General features: G+C 37.7%; 1 protein-coding gene across 1 annotated transcript in view; it reads left to right on the top strand.

Annotated features, from left to right (window-relative positions):
* MYO3B (myosin IIIB) overlaps positions 1–18116 on the top strand; it is a 193368-nt gene that overhangs the window by 43971 nt on the left and 131281 nt on the right. Inside the window, exon 9 of the mRNA XM_059475789.1 lies at positions 5779–5924. Within this exon, the coding sequence (XP_059331772.1) occupies positions 5779–5924 (146 nt within the window). The remainder of the gene's footprint in view (positions 1–5778; positions 5925–18116) is intronic.

Genomic DNA, 18116 nt, shown 5'->3' with positions numbered 1-18116 from the left:
GTTAACTAGCATTAAATAATTTGCCACATAGGTGATACTATGTTAAGCCTAGTGTGAAAGGAACTTCCCTCTTGACATACATTATGAAATTCCATCCTGGGTTTTGGGAGATTAAGGTGCTGGGGCACTGCAGTGTACTGGCAATTATTTTTAGGAAATACTAGCTGTCCTCTCGAAATGCAGCACTGCATTTGAGTGCAGAGCTGTGCTTCATGTGGAACTAGGCATAGGCATGCCAGAGAGGAACTGCAGAAGTGTAAGTGTGGGAAGGCGTCGGGGGAAGAGTGGGAACAGTTGCTCTAAATAGATAGGGTAAGACTGCATGGATGAACTGAGGGACGCAGAAATGAAGTGATTTGCTTAAGAACTTAGAGCAGGTCAGTGGCAGAATGTGGGATAGAATTAAGTCTCTAAATGGCTGCACATGGTTGAAATGCCTGTGACTCTGAGATGCCATCTTCTGAGAGTGATTTTAAAATAGATTTCTTTTTCTGAATACAGATTTTCATTTCTTCAAAGAAATGAAGGAAATTGCCTTTACTCTCCTGGTTTTTCCCCTGCTTTCTTTTCTGTGACTCTCAAACTGAAGCTGCTGTAGTAAGGAGTTATACTGAAGTTGCTTAAAGTCCATAATGAAAGCAGTGGATTTAGAAGTCTGAAATGGAATACAGAGGTTTCTAACTTTAAAGGACATTACATACAGCACCAGCAAGCTCTCCCTCATAAGCAGGATCTAGCAGAATGCATCCCCTCCTCCTTTGCCTCCAGGAGAGCTGACCTCCACCTGGGCTAGCATGGAAGTGAAAAGTACATGGCAGCTGGAGGAAACCTCAGGGAGCATTGCCAGTAGCATTGATGGCATAGCTGTAGTGTTGTGAAGGGCTGTGGAGGAGTTGCTTCTATTTTGTTTTAACAGCTATGGAGGGGTTGTAAAGCTTTCATGTAGGGTGTTTAATGATTTAAAAGATAAATCAAAACAACAAGCCCAAAACATCAGACAAAATCAGTTCAACACCACATGGGTCTGCACTGAGTTGCCCTACATGAAATATGTTTACTTAAGAGGGTGGAGGAGGAGGAGCTCTTAGTTTTTGCTTTCTGTGTGAAAAGGCCATTTGAAAATCTGTGTGAGGTGTGTAGTGTATATACTTACTAGTCGGAGTACATCTCCAGATCAGAAGCAACATGTGCCAGTTGTATTATTATGAGTAGTATTGAGTTTGTGATGGTCTCATGGTGGTGGTATAAAAGCAAGATTTCTGTGCTTGAAAGCGCAGAATTTTCTGTGCTTCTGTTTTTCCTTACTATATCATTTGGTCCAATAAAAGGTATTACGTTTCCCTACAAATGTAGCTAGTTGCCAAAGCAGTCTAATGGTCTCAGGAATATTTCCCTTGGGTGAGTTAAAAATAAAATTTGATTACTCACAGTTGGTAAAATTTGACTGCTTGACATGTAATTAATTTACAACAAATCAATATTAATTGTGATAATAATATAATACTTATAGGACTTGTTTTAAATGTTATTTACTACTTATTTTGGAAAAATTTATAACAATGAAATAATTTTCGGATATACTATGGAAACATTTGTATAATAGCACAAAATAAGGAACAGAAATCCAAATAAGAAAATGCAGGAATATGGAACCAATTTAAATCACAAAATTGCTTTATATTCAATATACAAATACGCTTGAAAAGTGGAAGGGAAAGAGGCAGTGATGGAGAGATAGAGAGATAAGTGTCACTTTGGTTTGTCTAATTCAGTATCCCCCGGTGCTGCTATGTGCTATCATGAAAGGCTGTTTTGGTACATAGGAATTAGAAGAATATTTAATATTCTATTTCCAATGTAAACAAGTGAAGTTGGGTTGTGTAGTGTCAGATGGAGCCCAGAAGTTCAGTGGGTTGGTTTCCCTTGACTGGCGCAGCTGGCAGCCTTGTTTTCCCTGCAGCACGGGTGACAGCTTAGTGCCCCGTTCGTGTTCCCTGCGCGGCGCTCCTCAGCCGCGCTCGCAGCCACACGAGCTGCTTGCCCGGCTCGTCAGCTGAGGCCGCCCCGCCTCACGCAGCTGCGGCGCTGCCGGCTCCAGGCTCCTTGCCGCGGGGCCAGCAGCGCTAACTGTGCGGCTCTCCTCTCCAGGTAGCGCATCTGCACTGCTCTTGTTAGCCTGTGCTTGCAGCTCTGCTTTGTATTTACTGAGGCAAAGTGAAAGTAAGTTCACTTCTGATAATTCTGGGTAAACTTAAAAGGGTTTGATGTATTTTGCTTCACCTAAACATGTGTATAGTGTAGCTTCCTCTCTCTGTGCAAGTCAGTATGACCACTGTCCAAATAATAGATAGTTCTCTGTATTAACTGTTTCCCTTCTTCTGATTCCACCTTTGATCTGCTGCTGCACTTGCTGAAGTTCAGAGAAATATTTATATTGATTTCAGAACAGGCAGAATTATATTCTTGAATATAAAATTTTCTTGTCAAGATATAAGTCATCTTGTGTGTCTCTGAATTTTTGTGTTTCTGTACAACTCATAAATCACACAGAATGCCTAGGCACTGACTTCTCTAAATTCCCTCCACTTAGTGTGACTGATTAGTTTATGTACGATTTTTCCAGACTTGTGAATTCCCTATCCCCTCATTCTGTACCAGTGTGACCCTCAGCACAATTAGTGTTGACAACCACTTTCTGTTTCTCTGTCTGGTGTTTGAATGCTTTTCAACCTACAGCAGTATGAGTGAGCACGAAATCATGATGAAATTACAACTAAAACAAAAGATGACAGCCTGTCTCCTTAGCAACCCAGGCCACTGTGTGCATGCAGCCAGCCCATGCTGAAGTGAAAGATTTGGTGTTTATTCATGTGTTGTTTTCTAGCAAATCTCAAGATTAGCTACATCACCCCCTGAGGCTTTGCCATGAACATAATGTTTGCAGCAAAGCAAACTTTGTCTTCTGTTTCACTTTTAAGCAGGGGAGGATTTTGCTGGATATCAAATTGGTAAAAATGTGCTGTCTTTGCACAAGGAAAGAAAAGGAGAAGCATGTTCTGTAGTTTCAGATCATGTCTTCTGGGCTCTCTGTCTTCATAACCCACTGGGCAGAGCAGGCCTCAGCAGTGCTGAGTGGTTTCTCGGCTCCAAAACTCCAATCAAAAGTAGAGATGTTTAAAAAAAAAAGAAACAGCTCTGAGTTCCTGATAGAGACAGGAATATAAAGAAAGATGAGTCAATAGTCAATAAGATAAGTCAATAGTCCCTTTTGGTTTTGTCTTTTAGAGATTTTTGCTCTGCAGGGAGTAGCAATAGTTTTCAAGGCAAGGGCTGGGGCATTCCTGAGGACTTGGCTGGCTTGTAAACTGTGACTTAAAGAACACTCTCTCCTTCATATTGCAAGAGAGTGTGCTCTACTACACTCTCTTGCCAAAACATTAAGCAAACTGCTGATGCACACCTTTCATCAAGGAAAAAACTGAAAATTTTGATTTGTGTTTTAAAAATTGAAATTATTTGCATCTGCATTTCTGCAAGGGGTACATAAATTGGCAAGATTCTAATAATAAGTTCCACAGAAATCGAATACTCATTTCAAACCGAAGTAATTGTTACATGCATGTACATTCTGCATGCTGGATGAAGACAGTAGTTAATTTGTATCTTTTCTGTGAGGCTAATCTCACCATTGTCAAGCTAATGGTCTAAAACATACTGGTTCGTATGGTCCACTGGCTGAATGTCTTTTATAAAAGAATATATATTAAGGGGAATATTTTTTCTAAAATAATCACCATACCCTCTATAATAGAATGGAGGAGAATCTAATGGTGTCCAATTCCCCTGGGTTAGAATGGCAGTATTTTGCCATAGTGTCATTATACTGCATGTACTGGAGGTGTATCGGTTAGGTGTGGAGCAGAAGACACAAAGATGTGTTATACAGTCCTTTCTCTTTGGTAGATAATACACTGTGAAGATGTATTACTAGGACTTATTAGTGTAGTTTGTCAAACCTTGTAAGACCAAGATACACAGCAAAGTTTGTCATGGTGCTGTAGTTAGAAGCAATTGTGATGTGCTTGTAAGGAAAGATCATGATATCTTTGAATGTGGGAGACCAGCTATGTGTGTGGCATTGCTGATGAAGAGAAGGGAGATGGAGAAAGGATCTTTGTGTGACAGTTTTGAAAAACCAGATTAACTAACAAAGCTTTGCCTCTTCAAGTTGAAGGAAAAAATCTTGGAATCCTATTTTGTGGTCGTGACTTTCATTTTTCCCCTTTCTCTGGAATAGTAACTGAAAAAAATTGAGGAGAAGGAGTTATCTTAACACTTGTCAAAACATTGATAAAAAATTTCATTTTTCTTGACTGATTTGCCCTAGGAAAAGAAAAGGAATTAACTGATGTGCAACTTTAATGCAAACCTCCTCCACCCCCAAACATTTCAGTATTATTTGAACTGTGTTGAACACCCCGATTTTTATTCTGATAAAATAAATGATGAGTGCACTACAGTGGGGTCATGAGTCCCAAATAAGAGACAGAATTTCTATGGGCATGTTGGATAGAATCTGTACCAGAGTCAGGAATGCTGTTGTTAGGTGCAGTTTATGGAGAAAGTAACTAAGAGCTTAAGATGGAATCAGCAGCTTCTCCAGGAGAGGTTTTCTTATAACAGGTGACTCTGCCAGCAGCTACTCCCGTTGCTGACTTGCATGTTGCAATCTGTGCAAAGTGTTGTTCCAAGCTGGAGCCCTAACACAGGAATGCAGAAGTAATTCAGAAGTTGAAAAGTATAAAATCTCTTCTAGAACATAGGTACAACCACCCTAGGACATGTTATTTTTATCTTAAGCACAAATTATTATAAAGATACTTTATAAACTTCCGTGGTTTTTCTCATAGCTTTTACTAGCAATATGCCAGGATCCAACAAATTATTTTAAAGTAATTGTTTAATTTATGAGATTTGGGAAGACAAACTTGAGACACAATTCCAAATTATAATAAAATTATAATTTTGTTGCAGTGAAGCTGCAATTTTTGTCTCATCGCTTTGTAAAGATAAGGGCTGAATTTAAACTTTGATTTGAATCTGCCGTTTAGATTCAGCTGACATGAATAGTTAGTGTATTAGAATGTGATCAGTGAGTTGGCCAGAAGTGTGCATTAAGTCTGTGATGTAAAACAGTTCTGATATCCAAGGAGAGATTCCTGCTTGCTTCCATTTTTCTTAGACAAGGTACATGGTTTTCTACCTAAGATTTTTTTAAACTACTCAAATGCAGTAGTACAAAACAAAACAGAAAAGAAACAACAACAAAAAAGGGCAGAAATTTCTGATGGAATATCCTTATCTAAAAACCAGCTGTGCAAATCAATCTATCCTCATGAATGGTCGTGGAAGTTAATAAGAATAACAGCAATAGGGTTCTCTGCTATTATAATAGGTCCCTGTAAGTCATTCTTTCAAAAAAGAATTTGTTATTGATGTTCTTTGTATAGATATTTGAAGCATCCCGTGGAGCTTAATGTATTTTTTTAAAAAAAGAAAGAGATTGTTTTTAAAGAAAACAAACAAAAGAGAAGTTCTAATTTGCTGTTACCTTTTTGTGATGATTCTTTTGTCTGGTATATACAGGCAAAAATGATATGGATTTGATAGCTACATGGCATTTTAGACTTGACTCAAAAAAGTACTTTCATGCTATATTGGATGACAGGAGTTACAAACTAGATTAAAGCGTTGGTTTCTCTGCTTCTCCTCTGATAGGTCATTGCTTGTGAGCAGCAGTATGACTACTCATATGATGCTCGGTGTGACGTGTGGTCCTTGGGAATAACAGCTATTGAACTGGGGGATGGAGACCCTCCTTTATTTGACATGCATCCGGTGAAAACCCTTTTTAAAATTCCAAGGTATGGCACTAGATGGCTCTCTTCACTCACTAGTTTGTTCAAAGGCAGTCTACTCAAAGGAGAGCTATTTAGCCAATGTTTGTGCTTAAAATCCTAAGAATCTCTTCTGCAAAAAGACAATAAAAATCTGTAATGTTAAAGATTTTTTTTCAGTCTGTCTTCTACAATAAATTTTATTTAGAACTCCTTGAAATTATAAAGACTTATTTATTTTATTCTAATCTTAGAATATAAAATCATATAATATCCAGGTACCTTACTTCCAACAGAACTTTTCTTACCTACTGCTGATGAAAACATTTATTTCAAATGGAGAAGCCAACATTTGTTTATTTAACATTATTTGTTAAATAATTATTTCAAATATTATTCCTTAGCCTTGGGCTTGTTTTACTGTAAAAGAAAAACATACAATTTTGACAGTAATATGAAGCAGTCTGGCAGCAAACTGTAGTCATAATTTATTTTTTCATTTACCTGAGGATGTTAAAATTTGAAGATTTGGATTGTCATCCATGGACAATCCAATATGAATTATATCAGATTAGATATGAAAAGGGATATAAATTCTTTTCTATATATAGTCATGTAAATTAGCTGTATTATTTCATACTGTCTATATTTGATTTCATTGGTTTTCATTTCACTGAGTCTTCTTGAATAAGTGAGATTGACAGTGTGAACTAGAGTTTAGCAACAGAACAGTTGTAATAATAGAGGAAATATAGAAATTGTCCATCATTGATTAGGCTGGCATGTATTAGTGTTTTCCACATTTTGGGTAATGAAGAATCACCACTGATTTAACAGTTTAAAACCTTCAGCAATACAAGTATTTGACCTTTTGTTATCTGCACAGTTATCATAGGCTTTTAAAATTTCATCTGATTGCGATTTGCATTTCTGATTAAGTCTATTTATATACAGATGCAGTTGTGCTGAGTTCTGGCTCATACAGTTATCTCCTTCTCCCCAGCTCAGACATGAACTACCACCACTCTCCAAAATTATTTGTACTGAAGCAGCAGTTGATCTTCTTGCCTTTTCATGAGTGTAAAACGTATCTGGGCAGTTAAGGCAAGGGAGGCTTCAGATTACTAAAACAATATTCAAAATTTTTATCAGTGCTCAAAACAGTTTAAGAGGGCAGAAGTGATACCAAAAGTAAGAGCAAGCAATAGGAAGATACAAAAAAGAGAGCATGTGGAGTCTTTGATTTCGGTCTACAGATTACCTATTTATGTGCTGTTGCATCTCTGTGTGACATAGCAAAACAAAGGTGAATTATCTATCTGATTAATCAAATAATGTGTACATTTAGCAAATAGAATAGTATCAGTTTTTAAGTTGAGATATTTTCCTCTGCTGTGCATTATATGAGCTTTAGCCCTGCTGCTTCTAACTATACATTCTTATTAGATGATGTGAACTGTGATGAGTGCTGGATGGCATAAGAAATGTCTGTGTGTGTTTCTGTAGACTTCTTCCATTCTCAAATGGTCAAATTTCTATGTCAGTTTAGTCATTTAGTCTCACTTTTTTTCTAGTGAGAGGCAATTGTGCTTTTAGCCTTGGCATTGAATTTCAACATAGTGAGCAGCAGAGCTAGACCTTAGTCTTAAAAGAGTATAATTGAAATCAATGAGTCTTTACTTCGACTTTATGGGATTTGAATCAACCATTAGATGAATAGTTTTGTACTGGCAGTCAGAGCAGTTGGATACCCTCAAAATCTTTGGAGATATCTTCTTGTGTAGAACTCAAGTCAAGGACTTCTGTTAAACGGAACTGCTTCCAGGTTCACGCCTCTATTATGTAATTTGGACCAGGCATTGTGGGAAGAGGAGGTGTCTTATGCCCATTTAAATTCAGATTTTCTATCATTGGGTCAAGTAACATAAAATATGATTGGGGACTGAATTTATCTCAATAAAATATTTCTAGAGGACAAGTGAACTCTCAGAAATCACCAAGTACTTAAACTTGGGCTTAAGAAAGAAGGTGATCACACTGTGCTGCACTTCCCTCAAAGCCTGACTAGTGTTTCACAACAGGAGATGCTGCATGCTAAGTGTTTTTGAAAACATAATGTTTTTTTTAAGGTATTGAAGTATTAGCTTCATACTTTTGATAATATGGCCTGAGCTGTGAATCACAGAATCTCAGAAATTCTAGGTTGGAAGAGACCTTTAAGATCATCGAGTCCAACCCATGTTCTAACACCTCAACTAGATCATGGCACCAAGTGCCACATCCAGTCTTTTTTTTTTTTTATACTCTTCGAGGGATGGTGACTCTCCCACCTCCCTTGGTAGATGATTCCAGTATTTGACCACTCTTTCTGTAAAATACTTCCTCCTTAATTCTAGCCTGTATCTCCCTTGGCGCAGCTTGAGACTGTGTGAACCAGATGTTTAAGCAACTTCCCATGGTTAAACATGGGAAGTTGCTTAAACATCTTGTCCTTTTCTTGTCCTACAAAATTTGTCTGCAGCAAATATCCGATAGCAAAAGTGGAGTGAGAAAGAAAATGCTAGTTAATTTTTACATCAGATGTTTCATTAGACTCTGGACTTTATTTCTATGTATATTATGTAGGTTTAGAAGAGCAGGGGGTGCAAGTTCCTGGACTAATGCCAATAAGAAAACCTCTTTCATTCATGAACATTTTGTTGTATGAAGGTGCAGTATCTTAGAAACAGTTGTGATGGCACATACATGGGACTTTTCTTAAAACTAATGAGGAGGAGACATTATCTTAGAGCAAATGTTAAGGTTCTGTTTTGCAGTAATGCACATATTCTCTCCCATCAAAATGGATTCTTGGATCTAACTAATAAATCCCTGCAAAGGGACCTGCAGTGCCTAGAGATAAGAGATAAATCATACTGCGAAGACACTGAACCATGAAATTATTCTGTTAACATGTCATCTGCCTAGAATATATTTTCAAATCTCCAACAGAAGGGTCTAAATTATGAAAGGAAGGTGGCCTAGCAAAGTTGGTAATTTGGGAGTTGATACTTTTAACCTCTTCCATCTGCTGTCGCTACTTAGGTGTGTCGCTTTTGGCAAAAATATTACAAAATGAAAGATTCTCAAATACCATTACACCTAAGCTTTTTAAAGTAAAATAGGTCCATAAATTCTTCAAACTATGTTATCTTGTGAGAAATGTTACCTTATCTCAGTACAATCTCTTAGGGTATCATGACAAATCACAGGCAATTAATTGAAATTTTGAAAAGTAATGGCTATGAAAAATCATGTGGCAAAGAGGAGATAAAAATGGTATATTGTAGTCTGGAAAGAGTGGATGGGGTGTATGTACTAGTGTAAAGTGAGGATTTCAGATAATGTTGGAAAGATCCTGCTTTTCAGGATTTGTCTCTGTATATAAAGTCTTTTTTACAGGGACATGGTAAAGAGCAATTTTTCTAGGCTACACTGACAGCTGACACTAACAGGAATTAACCCAAATTCTTCACTCATGTTTATCACTCAAGTGTTCTTCTGAGAGCAGTGGAAGGCACCTGTTTTAAAATTGATTGGCAATAAAAAATGGCTATTTGATTTTCTAACTCACAAAATCTGAGAATTAAGTGAAATTTCATTTAAAATTATTATGCTTCATTAATTCGTGTTAAATAGCTAGGAGTGGAATGGAATTGAGCTTGTGAATAGTCATTGAATGGTGCAGTTTTTAACTTGTTTTGTACTGTGTTGAGACTTATAGCTCTTGGGAGTACTTATTAGTTTGAATTTACTGATGCTTGACTGCTTCAGCAGCTGACTTGCATCCAGCAGGATGAAACCACCTCCTACCCCATTGCAACTTCAGCTTCATGGTAGTTTGTACATAGGCAGTATCTTCGTACACCATATGCTCACCTTTTATGTTGGTAAATAAACCAAAGAAGTTCTTCAAGAGTACTCATTACTGTCATTTTTAAGGTATGATCATGGCAAGAGAATAGACAATAGAATATAACTTCAGTAAATAGAGTGACTGTGGTACAGCCCACTGCACCTTCACCTTGCTCTGGTGTATACCTGTGAGGCATCTGGTGTACTGCAGGTAGTTTCATCCATCGGAACAGCTAAGATCCATTGTGGGGACATTTGAAATACTAACATTTTCTAACAGAGCCTTTCATATTGCATCCTCTTATATTCCAACTTTTCTGTAATTTTGCCATCTGCACTGGTATTGACATGATCCTGATATATCATGTAGCATACTCTTTTATTGCTGTTGCTTGGAGTGGTAAAGAAACACAAGCGTGCGTTGCAGGACAATATAGCTGAGAGTTGGTTGTTTTTGTAAAACAAAATCCAAAAGAATTAATAGAATTGCAGTTAATATTAAGTGTTTCAAGTAATTAAAGGAATATGCTGAAAATAGTCTTATGGTAAATAATTTGACATCAGGAATAGACGTTTCAGAGCATAATGTTGTTTATTTCTGAATAGGAATGTGAAGTGCAGTTGCAGCAATGTGACTAATCTGCTTCAGAAAATCAGATTCTGCCTATGGTTATAGGTAGAGCATCCTGATGTTTGTAATGGCTATGTTTAATTGTCTGAGGAATAAGCTGCCTTTGAAACACTATTTTATTGTCTGATACACTGGACCTCCATTATTTTGTGATTGTAGTTTTATAGAAAATTCTAAATAATTAAAATGTAAGATGGTATGTTATGTTTAGTGAGGAGAACTAAATGTCCTTGGGATTCTCCTTAGCTGGGATATGAATAGCAAAGCAGTTCAAGAATAGTCTATCTCTAGGTGAAAAAAAGGGATGAGTCTGTGACTAGGCATTGGAAAGACCACTACTAATTCTTCAGGAGGCTACAGACTTTTCATACAATCTCAACCCAGTGAAATAAGTCTAGATTTTCAAAATTATTTAAGTCCTCAAATGTGTTGTTGGCTAGCTAGTGGAATTTCCAATAAGCTCTTTGTGTTTTATTTCTGTTACAATGCTTTAAATCTCCATTCTGCGTTTATTTTTTTTTTCCAAAGAGTTCAGGATCACTGGTTTCACAGCAAGTGAAGCATTGATATGTTTTTGAAAATGTCAGAAAGTCTTTGTGCTTGGCTGTATTTTCTTCCATAGAATCACAGAATGGTTGAGGTTGGAAGGGATGTCTGGAGGTCATTTTGTCCAGCTGTCCTGCTCAACCTGAGTTATCTGTGGCAGATTGCCCAGGACAGTATCCATACAGCTTTGGGTATCTGCAAGGATGGAGACTCCACAACTTGTCTGGGCAACCTGTGCCAGTTCTCAGTCACTCTTACAGTGAAGAAATATTTCCTGATGTTCAGGCTGAACCTTCTGTGTTTCAGTGTGTGCACATCAACTCTTGTGCTGTCACTGGGCACCACTAAAAAGAGCCTGGCTCAATTTTCTTTACACTCTCCATGTATTTCTATATTGATAATACCCATTTTGAGCTTTCTCTTTTCTGTGCTAAACCATCCTGCCTGTCTCACCCTCTCTTCCTGTGAGAGGTGCCCCAGTCCCCAGATCAGTCTCAGTGACTGCTGCTGGGCTGTCTCCAGTAGCTTTGTGCCTCTCTGCTGCTGGGAGGCCAGAGCTGGACAGTGCTCTGCATGTGGCCTCAGCAGGGCTGGCAGAAAGGCAGGGTCCCCTGTCTGAGCCCACTGCCCACCCCCTCCTAAGGCAGCCCAGGGCTCCAGCAGCCTTTGTTACCACGAGGGCACAGAACTGGCTCATGTTCACCCCAGTGCCCACCGGAACCCCCAGTTCCTGTGGTGCAAGGCTGCTTTCCTGGTGATTAGCCCCCAGAAAATACTGCTGCAGGGCTCTGCACAGCTTTTGCTGAACTTCTGAGGCTCCTGTTTGCTGTATCTCCAGCCTGTTGAGGCTCCTTCCCTTTGGATGGCAGCACAACCCTGTGGTGTATCAGCCATTCCTCACAGGTGGAACATGCAAACTTGCTGAGGATGCACTGTCTCATCATTAATGAAGATGTTGAATAGGACTGGACCATGTTTACCCCTGCAGTACCCCTCTAGTGGGGGATGTAGGTATGTGGGTGTTTCTGTGATTTGGCAGTACATGTGTTAAGTCCACAGGGAAACAGTTTTGTGCTAAGACAAGAAGATATTTTACTTTTGTTACTGTCACTGTCTCAGAGTATGCAGCAGTGCCAAAAGACTTCAGAGCAAGAGCTCTGCCCTTATAAGGATGTACAGGACTTACTCATTACTAATTCATTACTAACAAGTATATGAATTGTTAAAACATCAAATGCATCCTTGGATTTAAATATCAGATTCAAATAGATTTGTGCCAGGGTTTAACAGAGTAATGAGTACATTGTAGTACTTTTACCTCCATTATATCATTTTTATTTAAGAAGCAGAGAGCAATTTCTAAGACTGTTCCAAGTGTGCATCTATAACTGGGCATTTAAGTCTGGCAGTAAATCTAGAAATTGAAGTGTATGCAGTTAGCAGCTATATCATAGCAAAATGGGGTCTGTTTTCCATTTACCTTCTGACATTTTAATATATTTGAGAAAACGGTAGAATATTATAAGTATTTTTATATATTACATAAGACAATAGGGAATTAGCCCTAAAATTAAATCATCTTGGTCCAATTTCCCTCCTTTCCTTCCTTTAACTGTCCAGTTATCACATAACTTATCTACAACTGCCTGTTTCTCATTGATTTTGTCTTTCTCTTCCCTTTTGTAAGTCATTTATAGATAGAATTTGATTTTGCAAGTGCACTCTTTGTTCATATATATTCATAGCCTAATTTCAGCAAGTAATTGTAATTTGTGCTCTGTGCCTTGCTGTTGAATAGTCTGTTGTAAGCATTTACTGTTTTAGTTGTTAAGGAGGACTTGCCTGCACAGTATGTTTCTGATTTTTGATTCATTAAGAGTCTCTCTTCCAACTGGCTTTCTCATGAATAGAAGGGTACAGTTTTATAGGTATGTTCTTTGGTGCTTATTTAAAAGAGACTCTTTCACCAAAGTGAAATGTTTCCTGCCAGTATAGTTGTTCTAGAACACAGAGGAGCTAAAATGTACGCAGCTGAAATGAATTCATCAGGAAACTTGAATAATTGTGAAAATAAACATGCTCAGCTCTCAACCATTTTCTGAGCAAGTAAAAAATAATCACTTCTGATGCTCTGTGTTACTCTCCATGCTGCACTCAACTGCCTCTAAAGCCTAGGTAGAAACTGAGATGCCTGACAGATGTTTTTAGTGACTCCATATGCAGTTAATTTTGTGCATTAAATGCACATAAACTGTTTTAGTCATCCAGTTTCTAAAGTAAATGATTACTTTTCAAAATCCATTGCATAAGTAATAACAGACTGCTAAGATACTGTGAATGCCATTTTGTTTTGCTCTAGTGGAAAATTTCTTGCTGACAAGGTCAAGCCTTGCAGTCTGAGAGCAATCATGTGATGAAAGGCACATCCAGCAGGAGGCGAGGTGGGAGATGGACATCTACTGTTGTTTCCTTCAGAAGTGAGGATTTGAAATATGTTTCAGTCAGATTTAGGGGATAGAGCTGACCTAGCCAATCTTGCTTTTATTATTGTAGACTAAAATTATGTTGGTTTTAGTGTGCTTTGAAAACTGCTCCCTGTTTATTGACAGGACGACAGTAGTTAACAGCATTGTCTGTAGTTGTCTTTTGGCTGTAATACTGTCAGTGTAATCCTTACACAGAGTATATACTGATTTTTAAGGAGATTCATGCTGTGGTGCACAGTGAAGTGGAGGTTGCAATGGAAAAGATGTAGCATGGCTGCTTTTTATTTCTAGTGCAGCAAAAGACTTGTGCTCTGCATTTAAAATGAGTTTGAAGATTGTGAGAAAATCTCACAATTGTTACAACCAATTTTCCACTATTTACCCCAGGGAATAGCTTCCTTTGAGGTAGATAGCTCACATGTAATATTGCATTGCCCTGAGACATTTAATCTTCAGGTATTTCTTTATGATTGATTGATATACATTGTTGTAGAGATAGATTTCTTAGGATAAAAATAATTAAGATAGTCTAGGAGTCAAGTTGCTCAGCAAACAACTAGGTAACTATATTTTCAACATATAAGCCTACATTGTTACCATAAGTTGCTGAGAGGCTGCTGATGCTTAATAGATAAGGTTTAGATAGATTTAGATAGATAGATTACCTGCAGTACTGAACAATTTACTGGGTACAGAAAATGGGCTTCAAATACAGTCTAGAAATGAAACATCACAATTATTTGAGGTACTCTGTAACCTTGGAAACAATTGGGAGCAGTGACATCAGCAACAATTATGTGCTATTTTGTCTTCAGTTTATCACCAAGGTAACCAGAGCAGGTTTCCCTGCTTGAAATTTTAAGAATGTCACGGTCTGGTATTAAGTGAACATTCATGAAGCAGACTACTTAGGGCCTGTTAAAATTGCACTCTGCTTCCATTTTAAAATGATCCTTCAGGATTTAAATTGTGTAAACTCCTGTGTGTTTTGGGGGTTTTTTCCTTCCCCCCCCGCCTTTTTTTCCTATGAAACAGCTGAAACAGCTGCAGGCAAATAAAGCCTTAGTTACTGTGCTAAATTCTCTAAATACTGGAAAGAAGGGACATTTATTTCATTATTGATTCCTTTTTGTGGCCCCCAAATACCAAGTATTGCAACTGCATACAAAGGCTGCAAATAGCATGATGTTATTTTTGGGCATGGGATTTACCCACAGTGGAGGACAAATGATGTTCCCACACTGAATTTCTTTGAGGGGAGCTCTGCATTAAAGTCTAGTTTCACAAGAGACTTGTATTCAGTGCTGCCAGAGGAAAATATTGGATGAGTTAGACTTCCCCACTATCAAACATCCACAGTCTGCCTACCTTACCTTGTGGTTGTGCCACATGATAACCATCTTCATGATTAGTCCAGAGAGGCGTTTGGTGTTTTGCAGTGGATTTGGAAAAGGTGATGTTTGAATTAAAGTTTTGTTGCATGGTAGAGAACCTGTACTCCCCTTTTTAATTGCTTTCTGATTGGAACGTTCTGTGGTGTCAGAACTGTAATGCTGACTGGCAGGTTACTCAGACCATACAGTCTCTTGTGTGTGTGACTAAATTTTAGTGAGAAGTATTTATAGGAAATGGTGATAAAGCTTATCTGTCAGTCATGGAGGAAAAAGAGGAGACAGCAAAAAAGTTGCTTTTTTTTGACGTTTGGAACAGTGTCTTGGTTGAAAGTCATATCAAAGCTATAAATTTTCATTCATAAAATTTTAATATTTTGCCTGCGATGTCTTACCTTGTCAAACATCTTTTTTTTTTGCGTGTGGCTTTATCCCTAGATTGCTGCCCATGCAAAACACAGTCTTGTGTTCTGTTGAGTTATTGTGCATTTAACAGGTGGTTTTCCAGGGCCCTTGGTGTACAGGCAACTTCTTGTACTTGCGCCTTGGAAATACAAGTTAGAACTTAACGTTTGAAGGAAAGATATAAAATTCTGTTCTGGTTTGTAGTGCAGTCCTTAAGAAGTGAAACTTCATTACATGCCATTAGCCTTGTGGGCTTCCAAAATAAGCTTTATATTGGAGTTCAGTAGCCCACATCATTTATAATGAATTGAGCCAAGTAAATTAAATTAGATTTTTGCATGAACAAAAGATAATCTCTTCACATAGTTTGGTATTGCACTGTGAATAAGGCACCTTGTACATTTTGCAGTTCCAGAAACTTTCATGGGATGTAGTTGAAAAACAGATACCTTTTCTCTATTAAAAATAGAATATTGATGTTCATTTTTATAAAGGAATTATTCACTGGCTGATAGAAGCAGAAGAATGAGAAAGTGAACTTTTTAGGTACTAGCCATGTTCTGGCAAGATTGTAGTTATCCTTAGGATCATAATGAATGTGTGTTGGTTATTTTTTTTGTAATAAAAAGTGACCAAATGCCTATGTGCTTTGCTCTCTAAAGTAGTTTTCAGAAATATGCAATAAAAAGCAATCACACTATTTGCAAACGTACGTGGTAAAAAGGAGCTGGGCTTTGAAAGGTATTGATTTGCTTGTTGCAGTTATCAGTTTGATAAATGTTAAGATTTTATGCAGTATATTTAATAATTACTCAAGGTTAGTGCAGTAATAATGCACTGCACATATCTGCACATTTACTATTAACAATTAGTGGCTTATATTTCTTTCCCATCAGAGATATAGTCATAAGTTAGAACTCATAAAATTTTTAAAGAAATATTTATTGGAGTAGGTATTGGTCATAAATCTTTATAACTCCAGTATTCAGGGAGAAATAATTATTTTAGTGGGTTTATTTCATGATCATGAAATGCTGTTTAGATTTCTGTTGTACTGCAGCTTCTCCCAAGAGTTCCTACAGGAGGTGCATGTTTCCACAACTGTCATGAGGCCAAGGAAAAATGCCCTGGCAAGACTCTGGATAGTGCATTCTCTGCAGAGAGGCCACATTTTACATGTGAACAGACTGGAATGTAGTCAGATTAAACGACTGTGCAGTGCTAGGTTCACAAATGTTACAGTGCTGTTGGACGAAATAGCAAGCAGGGAATGGAGAAAGGAAATAGAAGAGGAGGAAAATGGCAAATAATGATGAAGGCCCGGTGCAATGGCCTGTAAGTTGGTTCTGTGCTAAGGTTCAGAATTTATATATGGTTAAATGTGATCTTGGGAGGGTAGGGATACAAAGCAATGGCCATGTTCAAGGGCTGGGTTTCAAAGTGGTGACTTCCATGATAACTAAGGAGTCCCTACTGAAAATTGACTGAAAATGAATTTGACGTGTGAAGACCTGAGAAAATAAAGCCTTGAGAAACCTGAGCTGAACTCATAAATGGTCCTGCTGTGAGCAGGAGGTTGGAATGGAGACCTTCTGAGGTCCTTTTCAGCCTGTGTTAGTCTGTGCTGTGGGGAAAAATGTTCACTTCATCCATATAGGGGTCTCAGGAGGAATTTAAGTAGTAAACAGGATAGTTTACTTACTTAGCCAGTCTGAATAAACAATTACTGGACTAATTTGTCTAGTGTTGTTAGTAACCCTTAAAAATTTGCATTGAAAGCATACAGATATAAAAGGTATAAAAGGTTTGAAGACTGAAAAAAACCTGGTAAAACTTATCAAAACCAAGTGAATTTTCCAAGGCACATGTAATTTTTCTTACAGAGGTCTATATTTGTTTTATTGAAAAAGTGTCAGCATTTTTATAGTGCATCCAAAAAGAGGTAACTTGAGCATGGCCCTGCTTATCTCTAAGATATAAAGTAGATATCTAAGATCTCAAAGACTGGCATTTTAATCTACTTGGCAAATGAATGTTGAGATCCCATGAATAAGAGCTGTATTTACAAAAACAAAATAGAGAGGTATGTCTGTGAGAACAGAGGAAGCAACAAAGCAATTCTCGTGCTCTCAGAAAGGGAGTGCTCACTTTTCTTTCTGTGCAAATCCTTTCTTCAGTAGCTTGGATGGTGACAGGGGAAAGGAACATTTCTCCTTTTGAATGAGTTGGTATCTCTGCTTTGACATCCAGCACTGCAGTCTCTGAGAGCATTAGGAAAAAAATAGTAGTAACATCTTTCATCTTTCTACTTGGCTGACTGAAGGGATTGACTTTATGCAGTTTAGTTTGGTTAAATTAGCTAAAATGTGACTGCTAATCTTCTTCATTCTCAGTATAGTTTTATCAGATCCCCTCTTATCAGACTGTTCACATATTAGTACAAATGCTGGATAAAGATGTTTTGAATTACAATAAGGTAGATTCATTGGGCAAGTTGATGATCCATGTTCTGTTGCCAGCTTCCAAATGCATCAGATTTGAGAGCAGGCAGCATCTGCTTGAGCTGTCTGGGGACACAAAAAGAACAGAAAAAGTCTTAATTGCAACAAAACCTGAGATCTGCGTTTATGAAAGTATAATTTTCTTCTTTGTTTAGCCATTCTATGTGTTATTTAAAATTGAGTGCTCGTGTCATGTTAAAAAGTATGTGATCACCATAGTTACTCGTAATTAATTACTGAGAGGAAGTTCAGGAAGGAAGGAAGAATTGTGTTCCATCTTATACCCTCTATTTTTATTGTAGATGTATTTTTACTTCTCTGTCCTAGTTTTGCCTTTGGGGATTTTAATTTGTCTTTATCATCTT

The sequence above is a fragment of the Ammospiza nelsoni genome, chromosome 7 (genome assembly GCF_027579445.1).
Source record: "Ammospiza nelsoni isolate bAmmNel1 chromosome 7, bAmmNel1.pri, whole genome shotgun sequence".
NCBI lineage: Eukaryota > Metazoa > Chordata > Aves > Passeriformes > Passerellidae > Ammospiza > Ammospiza nelsoni.
This window is presented reverse-complemented; position numbering and strand designations above follow the sequence as displayed.